Below are 16,955 nucleotides of genomic sequence, written 5' to 3' on the forward strand. Positions count from 1 at the left end.
TCCATAGTGTTCTGCATGCTAAGCCTTATCCCTTGTCCATCCAGGCTCCTGAGGGCTCTTGTGCTATTAATGTTAATCAGTAACTAACACATTGCTAGCTTTCTGAAGCTCTTGTGGCAGCTGGTTAATGTAAGAGTTTGATTGCTTCCTTCTTTGAGCAAGGCTGCAGCTTGCATGAGTTCAGGCATCTTTCCCCCTTCCCATCTCTGCTGGTGAGCTGCAGGTTTCGCAAATCCAAGCTGCTCTTGCAATGGCTTTGTGAGCTCTGTGCCATATTCCTGCAAAACATTCCTCATTTAGGGAAAATACCATGAGGACACTGTTAGCTGTGGTTCTTCATATTCTTCTGTCTCGGATTTCAAAAGCAGTGAGCAGTGAGGAGTGTGATGAAGATAGGTAAAGTTTAGAGGGACAAGATCTCTTTGGAAATGTACTTGGCTTCAACAGTGAACTGGAAGTGATTTTAGATGTGCCAGTCATTACCAAGTCCATTCCCAATCAGTGTAGCTTCACAAGAACAGCTTTCTGTTCCTTTACAAACCCTTTTCCCTCCCTCCTGCTGTAAAAGAATCACATAAACCAGCAAAGCTGACAATACATACAAAAGACCCATTTTTCCAGTCCCTTCTAGTTTATGTGGATATTTGCATTAGAAATACACAGTTACACAAGTCATTGATGTGTCAGCATGGTGATGTGGCATTCCTTGTGCTGCCCGGCCACATTACTGAAAGGCTCTCACCAGAAAGCTCCAGCTGATGACTAACATGCTTTTTCCTATGAAAAACTGCTTGTGCTAATTTATTTTGTTGTGCTTTCATGGTTGTCCAGCATATCTCTGGATGACTATCAGCTGCAAGGGATTTGTGGGTAGTAAAGACCAGATGATCACAAAGAGCAGTGAAATGATCTTGTTATTTCTATCAAGCATCTGAGGATTGAGTTTGCTCACCTCAGAACAAATGCACAAGGAACAGGCTGGGTCTCTGTGCTGTTTAAAGGCCTTTTTAACTGTTGAGCAACTTGCCAAAGCACTTGGGGTCACTCCAACTTTTTAATCTTGACATTGAGATTGAATGTTTCTGAAAAGCCAAGACTTTGTTCAAGCACCAGCTTGAATTCATGGTGACTGAATAAAAACGTGTGGTGTGGATTTTGCAGGTCAGTCCAAGCAATTTTCTGGCCTTGAGCTCTAAGGATGAAATAACTGATTTCCTGAGCATCCCTGCAGTTTAATTTGAGTTAAAGTCTTAAAGGAAAGCCTGAACTTGAGCCAAGGTTAAGGTGCTGTGTCCCCTGCCATCTTCTACAGCCATGTACAAGACTGGTCCTTCTACCTAATGCTCCCCTTTGCTGTGGTCAGGAGCTCTGGGAAGGCCACTGCTGGGTTTGGGGAAGCCTTTCTAACACTGGGAAAATTGTGGTTTAATTCTTTCTGCCTCTTATCATTAGGACAAGTTTTTGAAGCATTTTTTTAGTGTTTGGCACCTGAAAGAAGTATAACATTGTGGTAGGAATATATTCATCTTGCTAATGTTAATTTTCCTGTGGTTTCCTTGAGGGTTATATGTAATACACACTTGGGCTGGGTTCTTTCTATGTGTGAACTCATGGCTCCACTTGTGTCAATAGTGCTATGCTGATTAGCAGTGTTGTCTGGCCCCAGCCTGATGATATCCAGCTCTCATGTGAGGGAAATGGTTGCTGGTGGTTTAGGTTGTATGGTCTATACCTATAGACCTTCAACCTAGACACATGCAGCTTTTTGGTGCACCCATGTGGTGGCAGCTGTATTGGAGGAGGTAGTGGTTTGCTCCTGAGCCTGTAATCAGTGCACCTTGGGAACAGCATCCCTCCATTCCATCAGCATCCTACACCCAGGAGAGGGTGCTTTGTAAAGAATCCTATTACATAGAATCTGGAAAAGTGTTTTTCATTCTTCAGTGCATGTTTCTGATTAGTGCTGGAAATGAACATGAATATTTTCCCCATATTCCTTTTGAGTTTATTGTTGCAAGTGGATTTCAATTTAATGGAAGTAAAGTAGTAATTGTGTGCTTCGCTGCATTTGGGCTTGAAATGATAGAGATCCTCATTCCTTAGCTACTCTGCAGACAGATGTCTCTCCCTTGCAGAACTCTGCTCTACCAGACCCCCTCTGCCCTCACTGTGACACCCACAGCTTCCTGTGCAGGGCTCTGCCTCTGAAGGTGATGTCCTATGCAAGCATGAAAACTTTACAGCTCAGTCTCCAGCAGCTGGGTTGTGCAGTGTGGATCAAACCATGTCTGAGTTATTCTTCTGTTAATAGGTCCAGGGCTTGGTACTGATGAGGTCTTCTCCAGCTTTTTATCTAAGGAGGTTTTAGAACTTGTCTATGTGAAGCAGGATGAAATACAGGGGCTGGTGAAGGCAGTCTCTTGACCACTGACTGGATAGTACCTGTGAAGTAGATAAAAAGAGAGCAGTTTCACATGCTCTGTGGTCCTGAGAGTGTTGCAACGAATACGTACATCCTAAAAGAGAGTCTGCCCTGGTCCCTGAGCCAGCTCTGCATCCGCTGTAGGGCAAATGAAGTGATAACCTTGCTGCCATCTTCTATAATCCCTGTCTGTGACAGCAGAATGGCTTGAGGGGATGTCAAAGGGCAGGTTGGATTACAGGAGGTAGGGCTGTGCCTCTGCACAGTGCACAGGCTGGTGCCGATCCTGCCCTGGAGTGGATCAACTGTAAATGTCAGCCTTTGCTTTAAAAACTGCTGGTGCTGTGTAAGTGCTGTAGACACCTCTGAAGTGTTGTTCTGCTGAGGGTTCTCCCACCACCTCAGTGCCAAAGCTGAAGTCTGGGGTGGCTCATGACTAAGCCCAGACCTGTACACCCAGGAGATTGCTCTGGGAAACAGAATGCAGAAATCTCCACAGGAGGAAACTGGTCTTGAATGGAGCCATCTCCGTGTCTGGACACCCTGCCACGTTTGTGCTGGGTGAAGAAGAAAGCTGCATTTTCTGACCTCAGACTCACTAGCAAATATATTTAACAGAAGCAAGGGCCATGCTGGCTGCTCAGCTGAGCTGGTGCCGCTTTGCTGACTCCAGCACAGTGAGGGATGTCTCCTGCTAGTTTTGGCTCGTTCCTGTCCAACAAGACTTTGATTTGATTTGGGCTCCTTTGTTCATTTGTTTTTTGTTTTCACTGGACTGTGTAGAGAGAGCAAGTTCCTGGGTTACATCCTCCATTGTTTGTCTTCACCCTGTGGTTTCTCTTGATAATGGAAATTGCTCATTTGTTCTTTTGATATTTACATCATGTGAGTGTAGCTGCCTGGCTCACTTACTGTGAGAAGGGAATAAATCTCAAGTGGCCTGTCTCATTGTTGTTATCTGCATCCATACAAAGTTTGGGGTGTATCATGTGAAAACTGATGTGTTTTGGAGAATATGCATGTTGACTGTATTGGAGGTGAACATCTCTGGCAGTTCCCTTCAGAGCTCTAGGGAAAAGTCACTCTGTAGCAAGGACAGTTTCTCCAGACAGGCTGGATCCAGTCTCCCTCTGCATCAGGGCAAGTACCTATAGGATGCTTCTGTTTCCATACTGCATGCTTTACATCCATGGGGTGCTTTATCAGCAGCTGCAAGAAGCATGAAATAGGAGGGTGCTTGTCCCAAAGGAAGGAGTGGTTTAAATGTGAGCCTGGCAGGAATCTTGCTTACACTGACATAACTCACTTGAAGCAATTCTAGGTTTCTTGTATGGGAGACCCCAGAGAAGCCCAGTGTCCTTTGCTGCTGCTGCTGCTTTTCTGCTGTGCCATATGGTCCCAGCCTATGGATCTGGAGGGAGTTAGCTGTTGATTATAAAATGAGAAAAAACATTGCTCAGCCAGTGAGCCAAGGTGAGGCTGAGCTCTGGGAATGTTCTAACTCCATCCTGCTGCAGCACATCCGCTGAGATGAATGAACTGTTCTTGGACTGACCAATTTTAACTATTCGACTCTTCCATTTTAGAGGCATTCTGCCGGGGACATGGGGAAGCATTCCTCATTTCAGCTAAATAAAGTATATTTCATTATGTTCCTTAGTCCTGTGCACTACAATAAATTTATAGCATGGCTTGAGGGCATTTGAACTGTGTTAAGAGGGAAGGCTCATAGACACTGTGTCTGGGATGGAAGCCTTTGATTTTCCTTTCACAGCTCAAAGCCGGGTCTCAGCCTGCTGCTTCCATGCTATAAATAGAGGTAACCCCAGAGCACGCTCAGCACGCTGATGCTCTCTATCCTGCCCGCAGTGCTGCCTCCCTGGCAGGGTGCTCAGAACAGCATATTTTTAGCAGTTGTTTTCTCCTTTTTATTTTTTTCTTTTTTTCTCTTTTATATTTTTCCCCATCTCCTCTTTTCTTTTCCCTCTTCTGTTTTCTCCTCCTCTTTTCTTTTCCCTTTTCCTTTCTTTTTTCTCTTCCTTTTTTCCTTTTTTCTTTTACAAATCTCTTGTCTTGCTAGGCTGCCAGCTTCCTCTGCTGTTTATCTGCTTTCCAGGATTGTGTATGGCTCCTCCCTTGTTGGAGGGGCAGTGGGACACCACACATAACAAGTTTGGCTTGGAATCCATAGAGCTCCCTCCTCTTTCCAGATTCAAGCAGTGCTGTTTAAAACTCTGTTGAGCAGAGGAAATACCCCTTTTCATTCTTGCTGGTTTAATCCCTTTGCTTATTGTCCAGCAGATCTGATAGAGCAGGGTAGAAATCCTGACTATAGACCAGCAAGAAGCAGTAGACGGAGGGGAGAAAATAATTGAGAAAAAAATGTCAGGGATTGGGTTTAATAGAAAAAATAATATGTTTAAAATTGATAATGCTGGTTATAGTGCCAGCCCCTGGAAACTTCAGCCCTTTTCTCACTGGCAGTGATGGAAACTGCATGCTGAGTGGTGTGTGCAGCAGCACTGTCCTGTTGCAATGCAGATAAAGCTCTGGAGAGCACAGGCTGGGTGCTCACGCCTGTGTGTGGGCAGTCCTGCCTCTATTTCTGACCCTTCCGCTGTGGGACTCTTTGAGGGGCAGAGCTGAGCTGGGCGATGGCTCTGGGTGGTGCTTGCCAGGAGTTCTCCTTGTGCTGCCTCAGTTAGGCAGCACCGCTGCTTTCCTGGGCCAGCCCTGTGGTTCAGCCACATGATGTGGTAGGCACAGAGGCTTTTTATGTTAGAAAAGGAAAGGGAGAGAGAGAATGAACCTACATATAAATATATGTAAGCAAAAGGTTCCGAGCATGAGATTCTTTTTCCATGTTGAGTTGCCAGGCAGCTCTTTCCTTCCCTTCCTCCAGCCAAGGGCTCATGGGTATGAAAGATTTCCTGCCTTTTTTCTTGTATGATGCACTCTTCCAGCTGACAGGGTTCGTGAGGCTATGGCTGTGTTACAAATCACAGTTTAGGGATGTTCTACAACTTAAGTTGGTGCTGCTTTAATCCCTGTGGCTCCATTCTGGAGCTTGACAGCTGCAGCATTTGATTGGAGATGATGGACACCATTACCTGGAGTTGTTGTTCCTCTAGCAATACCCACAGAGACTGAGGAGGTGCTGGACCTTCTGGGAATCTGTATATTGAATATCCTAGTTTTTGGGGTAGTTGCAGAGTATAACATCCCACAGGAGGTGCTTCAGTGCATTCCTTTGTGTCACCTTTTATTGTGTCAAGAGAAGAGAAACTGAGGCAGTAATCAACATCTTGTTTCTGTGCATGGCTACGGTTTAACCAAAGGCTTGCTAAGTTGAAGTTTGGTTCTTGCTGAGATTTTCAGCATCCCTGGGAAAGGAATGTTGTGGCAGTCGCCACATTACAAAGAGGCAGCTGGAATGGCAGAGAAGTTAAATGAGTTGCTGATGGATTAGAATGCTGCTGTAGCCAGGAGGTCCCACTGGCTTGCCTGGAGTCTGGGAGGCAGGCAGGGAGTTACTGATTGCTTTCTGAACTGAGTATGGGAACGGAGGAGACAGGTGTGTCTGGGGTATGTCTTTCAATGTAATGTATGATGTAGGGTACCTTAAGATATCCACGTATCTTCTTCCAGCATGGTGCTTATGCATTAACCATGTGCTAACCCAATGAATATGATGAATACTTTTCTCTGTTAAAAAAGATGGAGCAGAATTAGCTCAACATCTGGATCACTGTGGTCTGGTTTATCATCTGCCTGAACATGAGATGCATCCCATGTTCCAACTGGTCTAACCTCACGGCAGGGTTCTTGTACATGATGTGTTCCCATGATGCTGGGTGAAGCCCAGCCAAATGTGAGCCTCCCCCCCCCTCCCCCCTCAGCTTTCCTGTAGTGCTGAATGCAGGAGCTGCTGCTGTCCTTGCAGCTGAGTTTGCTGGCAAGGCCAAGCACATCTGGGATGTGGTCTCTGTGCAGGAGCTTCTTTGCTGAGCTCTCTGCCAGGGCAGGGCATGTGCTGGTCCTTACATGCCTGTGCTTCCCCCTCTCAGCCAGGAAACCTGTCCCTGGAAGCACTGCACTTGTCTCCAGGATAAAACATCCTGGAGTGAGAGGTGAATGTGTGTGTTCTACTTAATGATTTCAAAAGTTATCTCTGGTGTTTCTGGAAAGTGTAAATATGTTTGTGGGTTTGCTATGTTTGAATAATAATGTTTGACATCTTCAGGGAAAGGTGGAGGTCTCTCTTCAGGTGGTTTTCTGTTTAAAATAACATAACATCCCTTCAATTGCAGATCATTATGCAGAGCAGATTCCCAACAGAAAATGTGCCTTGCCAGATACAGAGTCAGAGGGGGGGGATTGCTCCACATACGACATTCACATTAATTCCCTTGACCCATTCAAATCTTCTTGCTTTAGGAATCAGCCGGACTTCCAGTGGGAGACCTCGGAGGCTCAGTGACCAGACAAGTCCAAGTAAGCTCCAGGAATTTCTCTCTCTGAAACTTCCTCATCCAATAAAAAAGTATAAACTAAAAATTGAGAGAACGCAAGAGGTAACTGTCAGGGACCACGTTGCCTGCTCCTGTCCACTGGCTGTGGCTTGAAAGTCAAAGCTGCCTGCTGATAAATGCAGAGCTCTGCTGTCAAGAGCAGTATATATATGAACCAGTGCATATATATTAACACACACACCAAAAAATCCCAACCCTGAACTATGAACATGAGAAATATAAAATGAAAGGGTAATTAATTACTGGATAATGGATCCAGAGAGAATAATTAGAAATCCCCATCTCAATCCAAGGGGTCTAACACAGTGCACCAGACAGCAGCAATGGCCTGAGGTTGAAATACAGCTTTAGTAATTAGCAGCTCTTTCATACTCTCCTTAGCTATTATTTTTTATTGGATGTGGAGATTTATGGATTATATGTGCTTGTGACTCAATTTACACTCCTAATTGCAGCTTAATGTTTCTGAAGCTGTTTCTGATTCGGAAGGAAACAGGTGGGAGGGATTTTGTCTTGGAAAAGGTGTTTTTCTGCCTTGAGAAAGCAATAGCAGAAGTCTTGATGCTTGTGAGTACCTGAGTCCATCTGTTCTGCTCGTATGTGCATGACATGCGTCAGGACTGCCCAGGTACAGAGACACATCTGTGGCGCTTACCTGCATTGTCCTGACCCAAATTATCTCATTTGTGTAGAAAATTTCACTGTTCTTGTCTGAAATACTCAAAAGGAACCTGAGACAGCCCATTTCTGGATGCTTTGATTTCCTGGCCCCTTTTGCTGGCTGTACTGGCTCCTCTGATGAACCTGTAGTGCTCCACAGAGAAACGTCTGTCTCTGGAATCAGGGTCCGTTGTACATCAGATACATTCATCTTTCTCAGCAGGTGCTTTGCTGCAATTGAAACCTTCCTTCACATTTCCTTCACTGAGATGTGTGACTTTCCCTTGGCATTGCCTTATCTAGCATTTTCTCTGGCATGCTGAGAGTGGTGTCTGCTGCTTGCTGCAGTCTGTCCCCCAAGAACCCCACTCACCTCTTCCTCACCTCACTCTGGCCATGCCCAGCTCAGGGATTTCACCCCTTTGGATGCTCTGTCACTCACAGTTGCTCCTTGGGAGCTTGTTTTGTTATTTCAATTCATCTTCTCAGCCCTCATATCCTGTCTCAGCTCCCAGATGTACTTATCAAAACAGTTGTTTCCAGCTTTTCCCTCTGTGTGGGTGGGAGGAGAAAGCCACCCTCAGGATGCTGTCCTGGAGCAGTGACTTCAGCGCTTTGCTGTATCGAGGCATCAGCACATGTGGAATGGGGATTAGTCACAGACATCTGGTTAAGCATGTGCTGTGACGCTGTCTGCATGGTCCTTATCGAACACTCATGAGAAGCACTGGGACAGGCCTTCACGTTCTGGCACAGACAAGGGTGATGGAGACATGGCATGCGGTGCCGCTGTCCTGCTGCTGGCACACTTGCTGCTTTGCATCTGGAGCTTCTCAGCTGTGCACTGTCACCATCTCCAACCCTGATGCTGTGGTGTACCAGTGGGAGGGTGTAAAAATGGTCAGGGTAGGCCACTTGTCCCCAGACTAATGTCAAATGCCAGGAAAAATGCATTGAGCTATAATTTAGTGTGGAGTCATGGTATTGGCCTGGGGGCTAAAGCTTCATGGTAGTGATTGTTCAGTGCAAAGGAAAGCTGTATTTTGAAGCTGGTGCTTCAGAACTCAGCCACCAGTGCAGAAACTGTTAGTTTTGAACTGAAATGCAGGTTTATTTTTTGCATGTGCAAAAACCAAAGTTGCAGTCTCAGCCCTGACACCGTGTGTCTTCACATATCTATGTTTGAGGACAGAAGGAAGAGTTGGTACAGCTCCAAAGGTAACTGGTGTGTAGAGAATCTGAACTGAAAGACACAGCACGTTTGTTCAAGCTTGTTTTCTTTAGCCTCTAATTACATACTTTGGCACTTTTCTGGCCAGAGACCTTTTAAATGTTAATATTTTTTTCCATGTTACAGTCAAATGAGCAGGTCAGTACTCCAGTTTGGATTGCAGTAAATATTTAGGACTCCATACAACTGCAGCTCAATTTCCCCTTGTTTCAGGTCCAAACGTTCCCCTCTGCACATCTGACCTTGCACCCAGAAGCTTTTATTCCTGTAAAAGACAAATTGGGGTTGGGATGGCTGAGCAGGCATTGCAAGTGAGGCACTGCAGAAGGGGTTGCTTCGGGCTCTTTGCCACCCTAACCATTGCCACCCTTGCTCTTGGGATCTAGATACTACACAGTCATCCACACACCATGTATTGCTTTCAGATAGGCATTGATAGCAGGAACTTGGAGATCTGATGTTGATCTATTTTGGAAACCTTATCCTGTGATGCTTCTCAGTTTTACTCATCCCTGTGAAAGTAGTTGTAAGGTATTGGCATCCAGAGTTGTTCAGTTGGCAGTGATTCCAGGGCTTTGGAACTGAGGTTTTGGTTTGTATGGGCCTGCTGCATACTGCCAGGTAAGCTAATGAGGTGGATTTGTCTAGGCTGGTCAGTGGAGAGAGCTATTAAGGTTCTCAGACACTTTCTGACTTTAGAATGGAAAGAATAAGCTTCTTGGAGGAATCCATAAACCTATAGGATTATGGGGGACCATAATTTATTTAGGTATCTACATTTAGGGATATATGAATCCTATGTTTTGTCTTAGTTTTCCTTTGCCTGCAAAAGTGGAGTTCCTATCACATGTACCTGAGGAACCTCTCCAGGTTTCCTGCAGCCCCTTTAGGCACTGGAGCTGCTCTCAGGTCTCCCCTTCAGGAGCCTTCTCTTGTCCAGGCTGCCCCAGCCCAGCTCTCTCCCCCTGGCTCCAGAGCAGAGCTGCTCCAGCCCTCACAGCATCTCCATGGCCTCCTCTGGCCTCACTCCAACAGCTCCACATCCCTCTTGTGCTGCTGCCCCAGAGCTGGATCAGGACTGCAGGGGGGTCTCACCAGAGCGCAGCAGAGGTAGAGAATCCCATCCATGAGCTGCTGCTCATGCTCTGGGGGTGCAACCCAGCACACGGAGGGTTCTGGGCTCAAGCGCACACTGCAGCTGGGTCATGGGGAGCTTCTCCTCACCAAACACCCCCAAGTCCTTCTCCTCAGGGCTGCTCTCAATCCAGTATCTGCCCAGCCTGTGTTTGTGCTGGGGATTGCTCTGACCCAGGGGGAGGACCTTGCACTTGGCTTCATTGAACTTCATGAGTTTCTCACAGGGCCACCTCTCAAGCCTGTCCAGGTCTCCCTGGATGCCATCCCTTCCTTCCAGCATGTCAACCACACTAGTGAAGAATAGTATGTCAGGGAAGCTACTCCCACTTCATTTTTCTACAGCTGTACCAGATGAATTTGAAAGTGAGAAGTATTTGCTGACATTTGCCATCCGGAGCAACAATGTGTTCCCCAGCCGGCCACAAAACAGCCCCAGAGCAGTTGGAGTGGTAGAAATCAGCATCATATTCCTGTCGGGCAGCCAGCTATGTTCTGTACTTTGATTTGTTTCCAGCCTACAATTCAGTTTTTGCTAAGAGGAGGGAATTTCCCTGGCAGGAATAAAGCAAGAGGGTCCAGAAAAAAGATAGAGTTTACTGATTTAGCTAAACCAGCATGTTTTTTCTGTAGATGAATGCAAGGAAGAGAATGCCTTCCAGTTGCATGGCAGCAGGACTGCTCCAGGACCAGAGCTATTGGTGGGTCAGGTGCTTTGTTCAGGAGAGATCCCAAAGGGATGGAAGGGGAGCAGGTGCCTCAGCTTTCCTGTTTCAGCCTTTGTCTGGCTGCATGGCTGCCTGGAGCTGGAGCAGGGGCAGGCAGCCAGGGCCAGCTGTACTCCAGGGCAGGAACAGCTCTTCCATCCAAAACAGACAGGGTGCAAGCGGCCCCACTTCTGCATCATCAGCACTTGGCTAAGGGTCAACCACAACTTGTGCTGGTGCTTTTTGGAAGCGTAGGGCATAATTTAGAGGCATGAAGTTCAAGGCTGCCTATCTGGGTTGCACTGGAAAGGGGCACTCAATGATGTCATGAAATCTGCACTGGGGCAATTTGTTTCCTAATCACACAATAAAGACTGGTTTGGGCTGGAAGGGACCTTAAAGCTCATTTAGTTCCAACCCTCTGCCATGGGCAGGGACACCTTCCACTAGAGCAGGGTGCTCCAGGCCCCTTCCAACCTGGTCTTGAACACTGCCAAGGATGGGGCATTCACAGCTTCCTTCATCTGCCTGCTCCAGTGTCTCACCACCCTCACAGTAATGTCTAAACACTTCCCATGGGTATACAGTGGAGGCACTCCCATGTTTGTTGATGCACCAGCTCAAGACCCTTGTCCACCCTTTAGGTTGATGGTGGTAGACATGATGGTCAGAAGCCACAGTGTGTGGGCAAATGGAGGCTGCATATGCAGGATGTGTGAGATGGTTCAAAGATGCTGATTGTGGTTTGAGCCTGTAACCTTTTGCTTGGGGCAGAAGCTCTAGGACCCCATTGACCATGATGGGCACAGTTTAAATGAGCACCATCACCTCAACAGGGTCAACAGGATTTCAGCAGGGTTCACAAATTTGGGATGCTCCAAATTCAGGCAGTGAGTTAAAAGCAGATGTGGTGATAGATCTTGTTGTTTCCATCTCTCCATTTAGTACCTACCTTGAGGGCTGTCTTCTCTCTTCATGCCTGGAGTCTGTAAGAGAACAGCTTTAGAAACTGGTTTATGTGAGGTTGTGGGTTGACCAGAAGAGTGGAAATAAGCAAACGTCAAAAGCCAGGGGCTCCCTAGTCGAGCGTACATGATTCCTGTTACACAAGCTAATTCTGAGTGCTCTAAAAACCATTAGCTTTTGGAGGCTTTTTCCCAGGGAAATGCTGCCAGGACTGTCACATGTCTGCAGCTCAGACACGGGCACCCCCACTGCACAGCACAGCCCTCCACATGTGATATCTGACTTTGGGAACCCTTCCTGTAAACCTTGGTCCAGAACTTCAGATTGTCCTAATCTTTTCTGCATCCTTTTTTTAGCTTCCCATTGGCATTCTGGGATTCAGGCTCTGAGTGCAGCACTGCTGGTCCGGCTGGAAGCTGTGGGGATGCACGTCTCTTTGCAGTGTGATATTTTAGCACAGAGATGCTTTTCACCTTGGTTGAGCAGCAGAGGGGTTAACTAGAGATTTCTGGTTGCAGCCTCGTGGCTTTGGATGTGTCCCTAGATGAGGTCATACGAATAACTTTGGGCAGCCTCTATTCCCCTTTGTTTTAAGCACCGCACTGGTCACCACAGCTGCACTCATCTCCGTGCCAGAGTGTCCCCACACACATGCACCACTTGCTCCCCCCAGGCTCCCCAGTGACAAGCCCTCATTTGACATGTGTCCTCTTGGTCTTTCTCATCACAAGGACAAAGTAACAAAGAGTGAAGCTTGCTCAGCAGCCAGCTTGGAGAGTCCTTTTTGCAGCAGCACAGCTCTGCAGGAAACCCCATCTCCAGGCAAGACGTTAGAGTGAAAGGGCTGCTTACAGTTCAGGTGCCTGGTTTCCTGCAGGAACACACATGAAGATGGTGCTTGCATAATGCTGCCACGTGCTCTCCAAGCTGCCTGTGAGAGTCCTGTGGGGCTCCCATGTGCTTCCTGCACGTGTGCATTACTTACAGTGAATGAGGCTGCACAGACATTTGACTGCACAGGTAAAATTAAGGAATAGTGATAGGAGCCATGGGCCTCTTTCCTATTGAGGGATGTGCTCAGCACTGGCTTGTCCTGGTCCTTTTCAATACCTGTGATTCATCTCCAATCTCAAGTACAGTCTCTTAACCCCAAAAGGCTACTGGACATTGCAGGATAGTAGGTAAATTTCCTTATGCTTTCTTTGTACAGCACTTTGGGCTCTGGTGTGAGGAAACCAGAGACAGTACAACACAAATCAGTTGTTCAGGAATGACTACTGATTTAATGCTCTGTAATGTTTGGGGGGCTTTAGCTGCTTACTGTGTTTGAAGATAACCATCTTTCTCACTGTGCTGTAATATGGATTTGTTGATTAGTGCTGGTGAGGTCCATAGGGCTCCCCTGAGGTCAGGAGATGTAGAAATGCAGAGTGCAGCTGCTCCAGGACAGCAGTAGTCCTGGAGTGAAGTTATTTATCACCTCTGGACCAGGTGTCTCTGGAGAAAGCTTCTAACACCCTTTCAAGAGAACCTTATATTAGCTGCAGCAGGGAGGATGTGAGAGAGCAGAGAAGAGGAACAGCAGTGGGGTATGGTTTTATTTCATTTCTTTGTCTCATTCCATTGTGAAGGATGGAAGGAAAATTCCCTATTCCTCTAGACCAAAACACAACGTGCTGAGAGAAATAAATGTTAATACCTCTGCCAGCCCCAGCCTGTATCCTGTGAGGGACATGGCTGTGCTGGGATGTGGCTGACTCAAGGTGCCTATGCTGGAGGTGATGGAGCGAGTGAAAGGACATGCTTCCAGCCAACAGGCACTGGAGGAGTGGCACAGCTTTGGAAATGTGCATGTGTGGAATATGGCATCTTGTGCCCTTCCCATAGAAATGGGGGAAATTAACAAAAGGAGGAAGCAGGGCTGGTATGTCTTCACCTGGTCTGTACTGCGAGCTCATGGTTACCTATGCAGCTGTGTGTGGTCATGTTTTATTTGGGTGCATACATGCGTCTCTCCATGGTGTTTATTTCTCTTACCTCTTTCCTGCTGAAATATCAGTTTTCACATTGCTCTTGGGTATGTTGGCAGACCAGGTCAGGGCTGCTCAACATTCCCTTTGCCCCTCAAAATCTGGTGTCCCTCATCACTTGGGCAGGGGTAGATTCCTGAGCCCTGGCTGCTGCCACAGGCATTCTCTGAGCCACCGAGGCCAGCACATCCTGTGGTGGCTGGTGCTTACCAAACCTCCTAATTGTACCTTAGGCAGAGAGTGTGGATTTGCTCTTTGCTATATTTATCTGGTGTCTAGGACTGCAAAGAAAGACAGGAGCGCAGCCTTTTATGTCCTTTTTTGCAGAGAGATGACTTGTTTGTAAGGTAACTGCAGCTGGGTTGATGGTAAAGCCCTGTGGATGTTCAGGGCTGACCTGCAAAGTCTCTGCTGAGATCTCTGCTGAAATTTTGGTGGCCATGAAAGCAATCAGTGAGGTCCAAGAAAAGCACCAGCAGCAAGAGGCATTCCTGATTGACTGACTTGGGAAGCAGTCCCTCCATGGTTTAAGTTTTCTGTGGGTTAATTTCTGATCAGAAGCACGTTGTGATGTTCAGACGAGTGTCCAGGCATGGATGATTCTGCTGTTAAGTGAAAATGAGGTCTACAGACAAGTTCTGGAGTGTTTGCTGTCCTTCAGCAGATTGGCCTTTCTCCAGCAATGGTTTGGGCAAGAGAAGACAATGGCATGCCCTCTTTCTGCATCATACCAAGGCAGCATCTCTCTATGTTTCAGTAAGGTAACCCAGTGAAATCCGTGCACGAGACACCCCCTTGCCTGTAGCTGCCCGAATAGGCAGCAGCCTTTAGAAAATCTCCATGTTAGGGATTTGCCTAAAAAGGATGAAACAAATGACTTGGTCCCTCCATGCCAGAGGAGCTGCTTCAACACACAGGAGCAGAGTGCTGCTTCACACAAGCCTGTGTGTAAAGTGCTTAGAAATGGTACAGGTTTCCAACTGAGCTAGTTGCTGCTGCAGTGCTGGTGAAGTGCAGGATCTGGCCTCTGGGCTGTGGCTGGGGTGGCTCCATGGCTCCTTGGACAAGGATGTTGGAGGGGAGCAGTGTGTAATGCAGCCTGCACCCTGCCGTATTAGATAAACCCAGAAAGTAAGAACAGCAACCCAATGGTGTTTCAGGGTTTGGTGCAGTCTTTCTTCCTTTCATCTGCCTGCTTGCAATACCCAAATGGTAACACATTCACAAGCTTTGCTCCTTGCTGACTCTTTCTACCAGGTAAGAGCAGTTGTAGTGACCTGCCCAGGAGGCAGGAGGCTGCAGACCATTTGTCTGCTGTTCAAAGGAGAGCATATCCTGGGAATCCTGCCTTCCCCCAGCAACTGCTTGGTAGGGAGTGACCGCAGACCTCCAGGTATGGAGTAGCATCCTCATTTGGGGGACTCAGGGAGTGTGTTGTAGAAGATAGAGTGTTGAGAGGGCAAGAGGGATGGTGCTGAGGAGTCCAGGAAGGAAAACATAAGCAGAGGATGGTGGAAGAGTTAATATTTATGTGATACCTCTGTGCTCTCCCTGGAGGGTGAGTGTCCAGTCCTCCTGCCTCACCTCTCACTGCACTGCCGGCAGCTATTAATACTTCAACACATGAGTGTTAAAGTGTGAGCAGAGAGCCCGGGAGGATATGCAAGGGATTTCCGGCAGTTTGAGGCTTTCAGGCAGAGAGGTTGAGAGCCAGCACAGAGGAGAGCTATAACAGGGGCTTTCCTTAAAGATACATCCCCCTATGGGATGAGATGGGACACGGAAACACTTGTATAGGCATAATCTTGAGGAGCTGCATGGGCTAAGGGCAGGAGGGGAGATGTGCTGCTGCTGTTTTAGCAATCCCCTGATGCAATTGTCATACATGCTTCTGGGTGGTGATGAGCTCTGTGTCCTGTGCATGGCCTTTGGCTTGCGAAAACAAGTAATGTGGGAGGATCTGTGGTTCCCTGTGTTGAGAAAATAGCAAGGGATGGGCAAAACAGTGCTTGTCAGCCAAGAGCTGTGGTCCAGGGCAGAGGAGCTCCAGCCCAGCTGGGAGGGGGTGGTGGAGGTGTGAGGAGATGAAGAAAACACAACTGGCAAAAGAACAAGCCAGCAGCATTCAGAGGATAAGTACCTCCCTGGTGTCAGGGTTTAAGCCCAGCCAGTAATTTAAAATCAAGCAGTCACCTGCTCGCTCCCTGCCTTTTTCTGCCCCGCTCCAGGAGGGATGGGAAAGAGAATCAAGAGTGTAACTCCCACAGGCTGAGATAAGAACAGTCCAGTAACTAAGGTATAACACAAACCACTGCTGCTACCACCAATAATAATAATGATAAGGGAAGTAACATGGGGAGAGAATACAACTGCTCACCATCCACTGACCGATACCCAGCCCAACCTGAGCAGCGTTCTGGCCCTTCTAGGTAACTCCCTCCAGTTTCTATACTGGGCATGACGTGCTGTGGTATGGAATACCCCTTTGGCTGGTTTGGATCAGGTGTCCTGGCTCTGCTTCCTCCTGGCTTCTCACATCCTTCCTTGCTGGCAGAGCATGAGACTGGAAAAAGTCCTTGATCAGAGTAAACATTACTGAGCAACAACTAAAACCACCGGTGTGTTATCAACATTGTTGCCAGGCTTTAAGTCAAAACCACAGCACTGCACCAGCTACTAAGAAGGAGAAAAATGACTGCTACAGCTGAACCCAGGACACCTGGGAAAGAGGAGATCTCCTTGCTTTGGGGTTTGCTTTGCATTGTTGTTTTTTTTTCATTTGGAAAGAAGACAAAGAAAGAATTTTAGCCAGCATATCTTTCCTTCCCCATCCTCAAGGCTCATATAAATGTAAATGAAAGGTTTTTGGAGCGAACAGTCAGCAGAGGCTCAGATACTGTCACCTGCTGGCTGGGTCCAGCCTGGGGGTAAATGGCATAGAGGGAATATAATGGATGAACGTTTGATTGCACTGTTTGAGTTTGGACCTGTATTTCCTCATGTGAAAATGCTTCACTGTCCATAATTTGATTCAGGTCTGCTCTGCTCTGTCCTCCCCTCTGTACTCTTCTCCCAGCTCGCTAGCACTGCAGATAGCTGAGCTAATGAAAGAGCCAGCTGAACCCCCATTTTTCCTGCCTCTCCAGGCCCTGGAGGTCTTCGGCTGCTCTGGCGGCTTCCCATCACTTTTGTCAATGCAGAACCTGTATCACTGCATGGACTTGCCATGTTCACTCTTTCCAGCTCTCTCAGCAGCAGGGCTGGGGTTAGAAG

At 47.3% G+C, this 16,955-nt stretch overlaps 1 protein-coding gene across 2 annotated transcripts in view; it reads left to right on the top strand.

Annotated features, from left to right (window-relative positions):
• Nucleotides 1-16,955, top strand: part of SEPTIN9 (septin 9) — a 132,653-nt gene that overhangs the window by 17,903 nt on the left and 97,795 nt on the right. Inside the window, exon 2 of one of the 2 annotated variants that reach the window (XM_031044815.2) lies at nucleotides 6,860-6,916. The exons of the other annotated variant lie outside the window; for it this stretch is intronic. Within the exon in view, the coding sequence (XP_030900675.2) occupies nucleotides 6,860-6,916 (57 nt within the window). The remainder of the gene's footprint in view (nucleotides 1-6,859; nucleotides 6,917-16,955) is intronic. 2 annotated transcript variants of the gene reach the window in all.

Source organism: Melopsittacus undulatus, chromosome 11 (assembly GCF_012275295.1).
Source record: "Melopsittacus undulatus isolate bMelUnd1 chromosome 11, bMelUnd1.mat.Z, whole genome shotgun sequence".
In the NCBI taxonomy this organism is placed as follows: domain Eukaryota; kingdom Metazoa; phylum Chordata; class Aves; order Psittaciformes; family Psittaculidae; genus Melopsittacus; species Melopsittacus undulatus.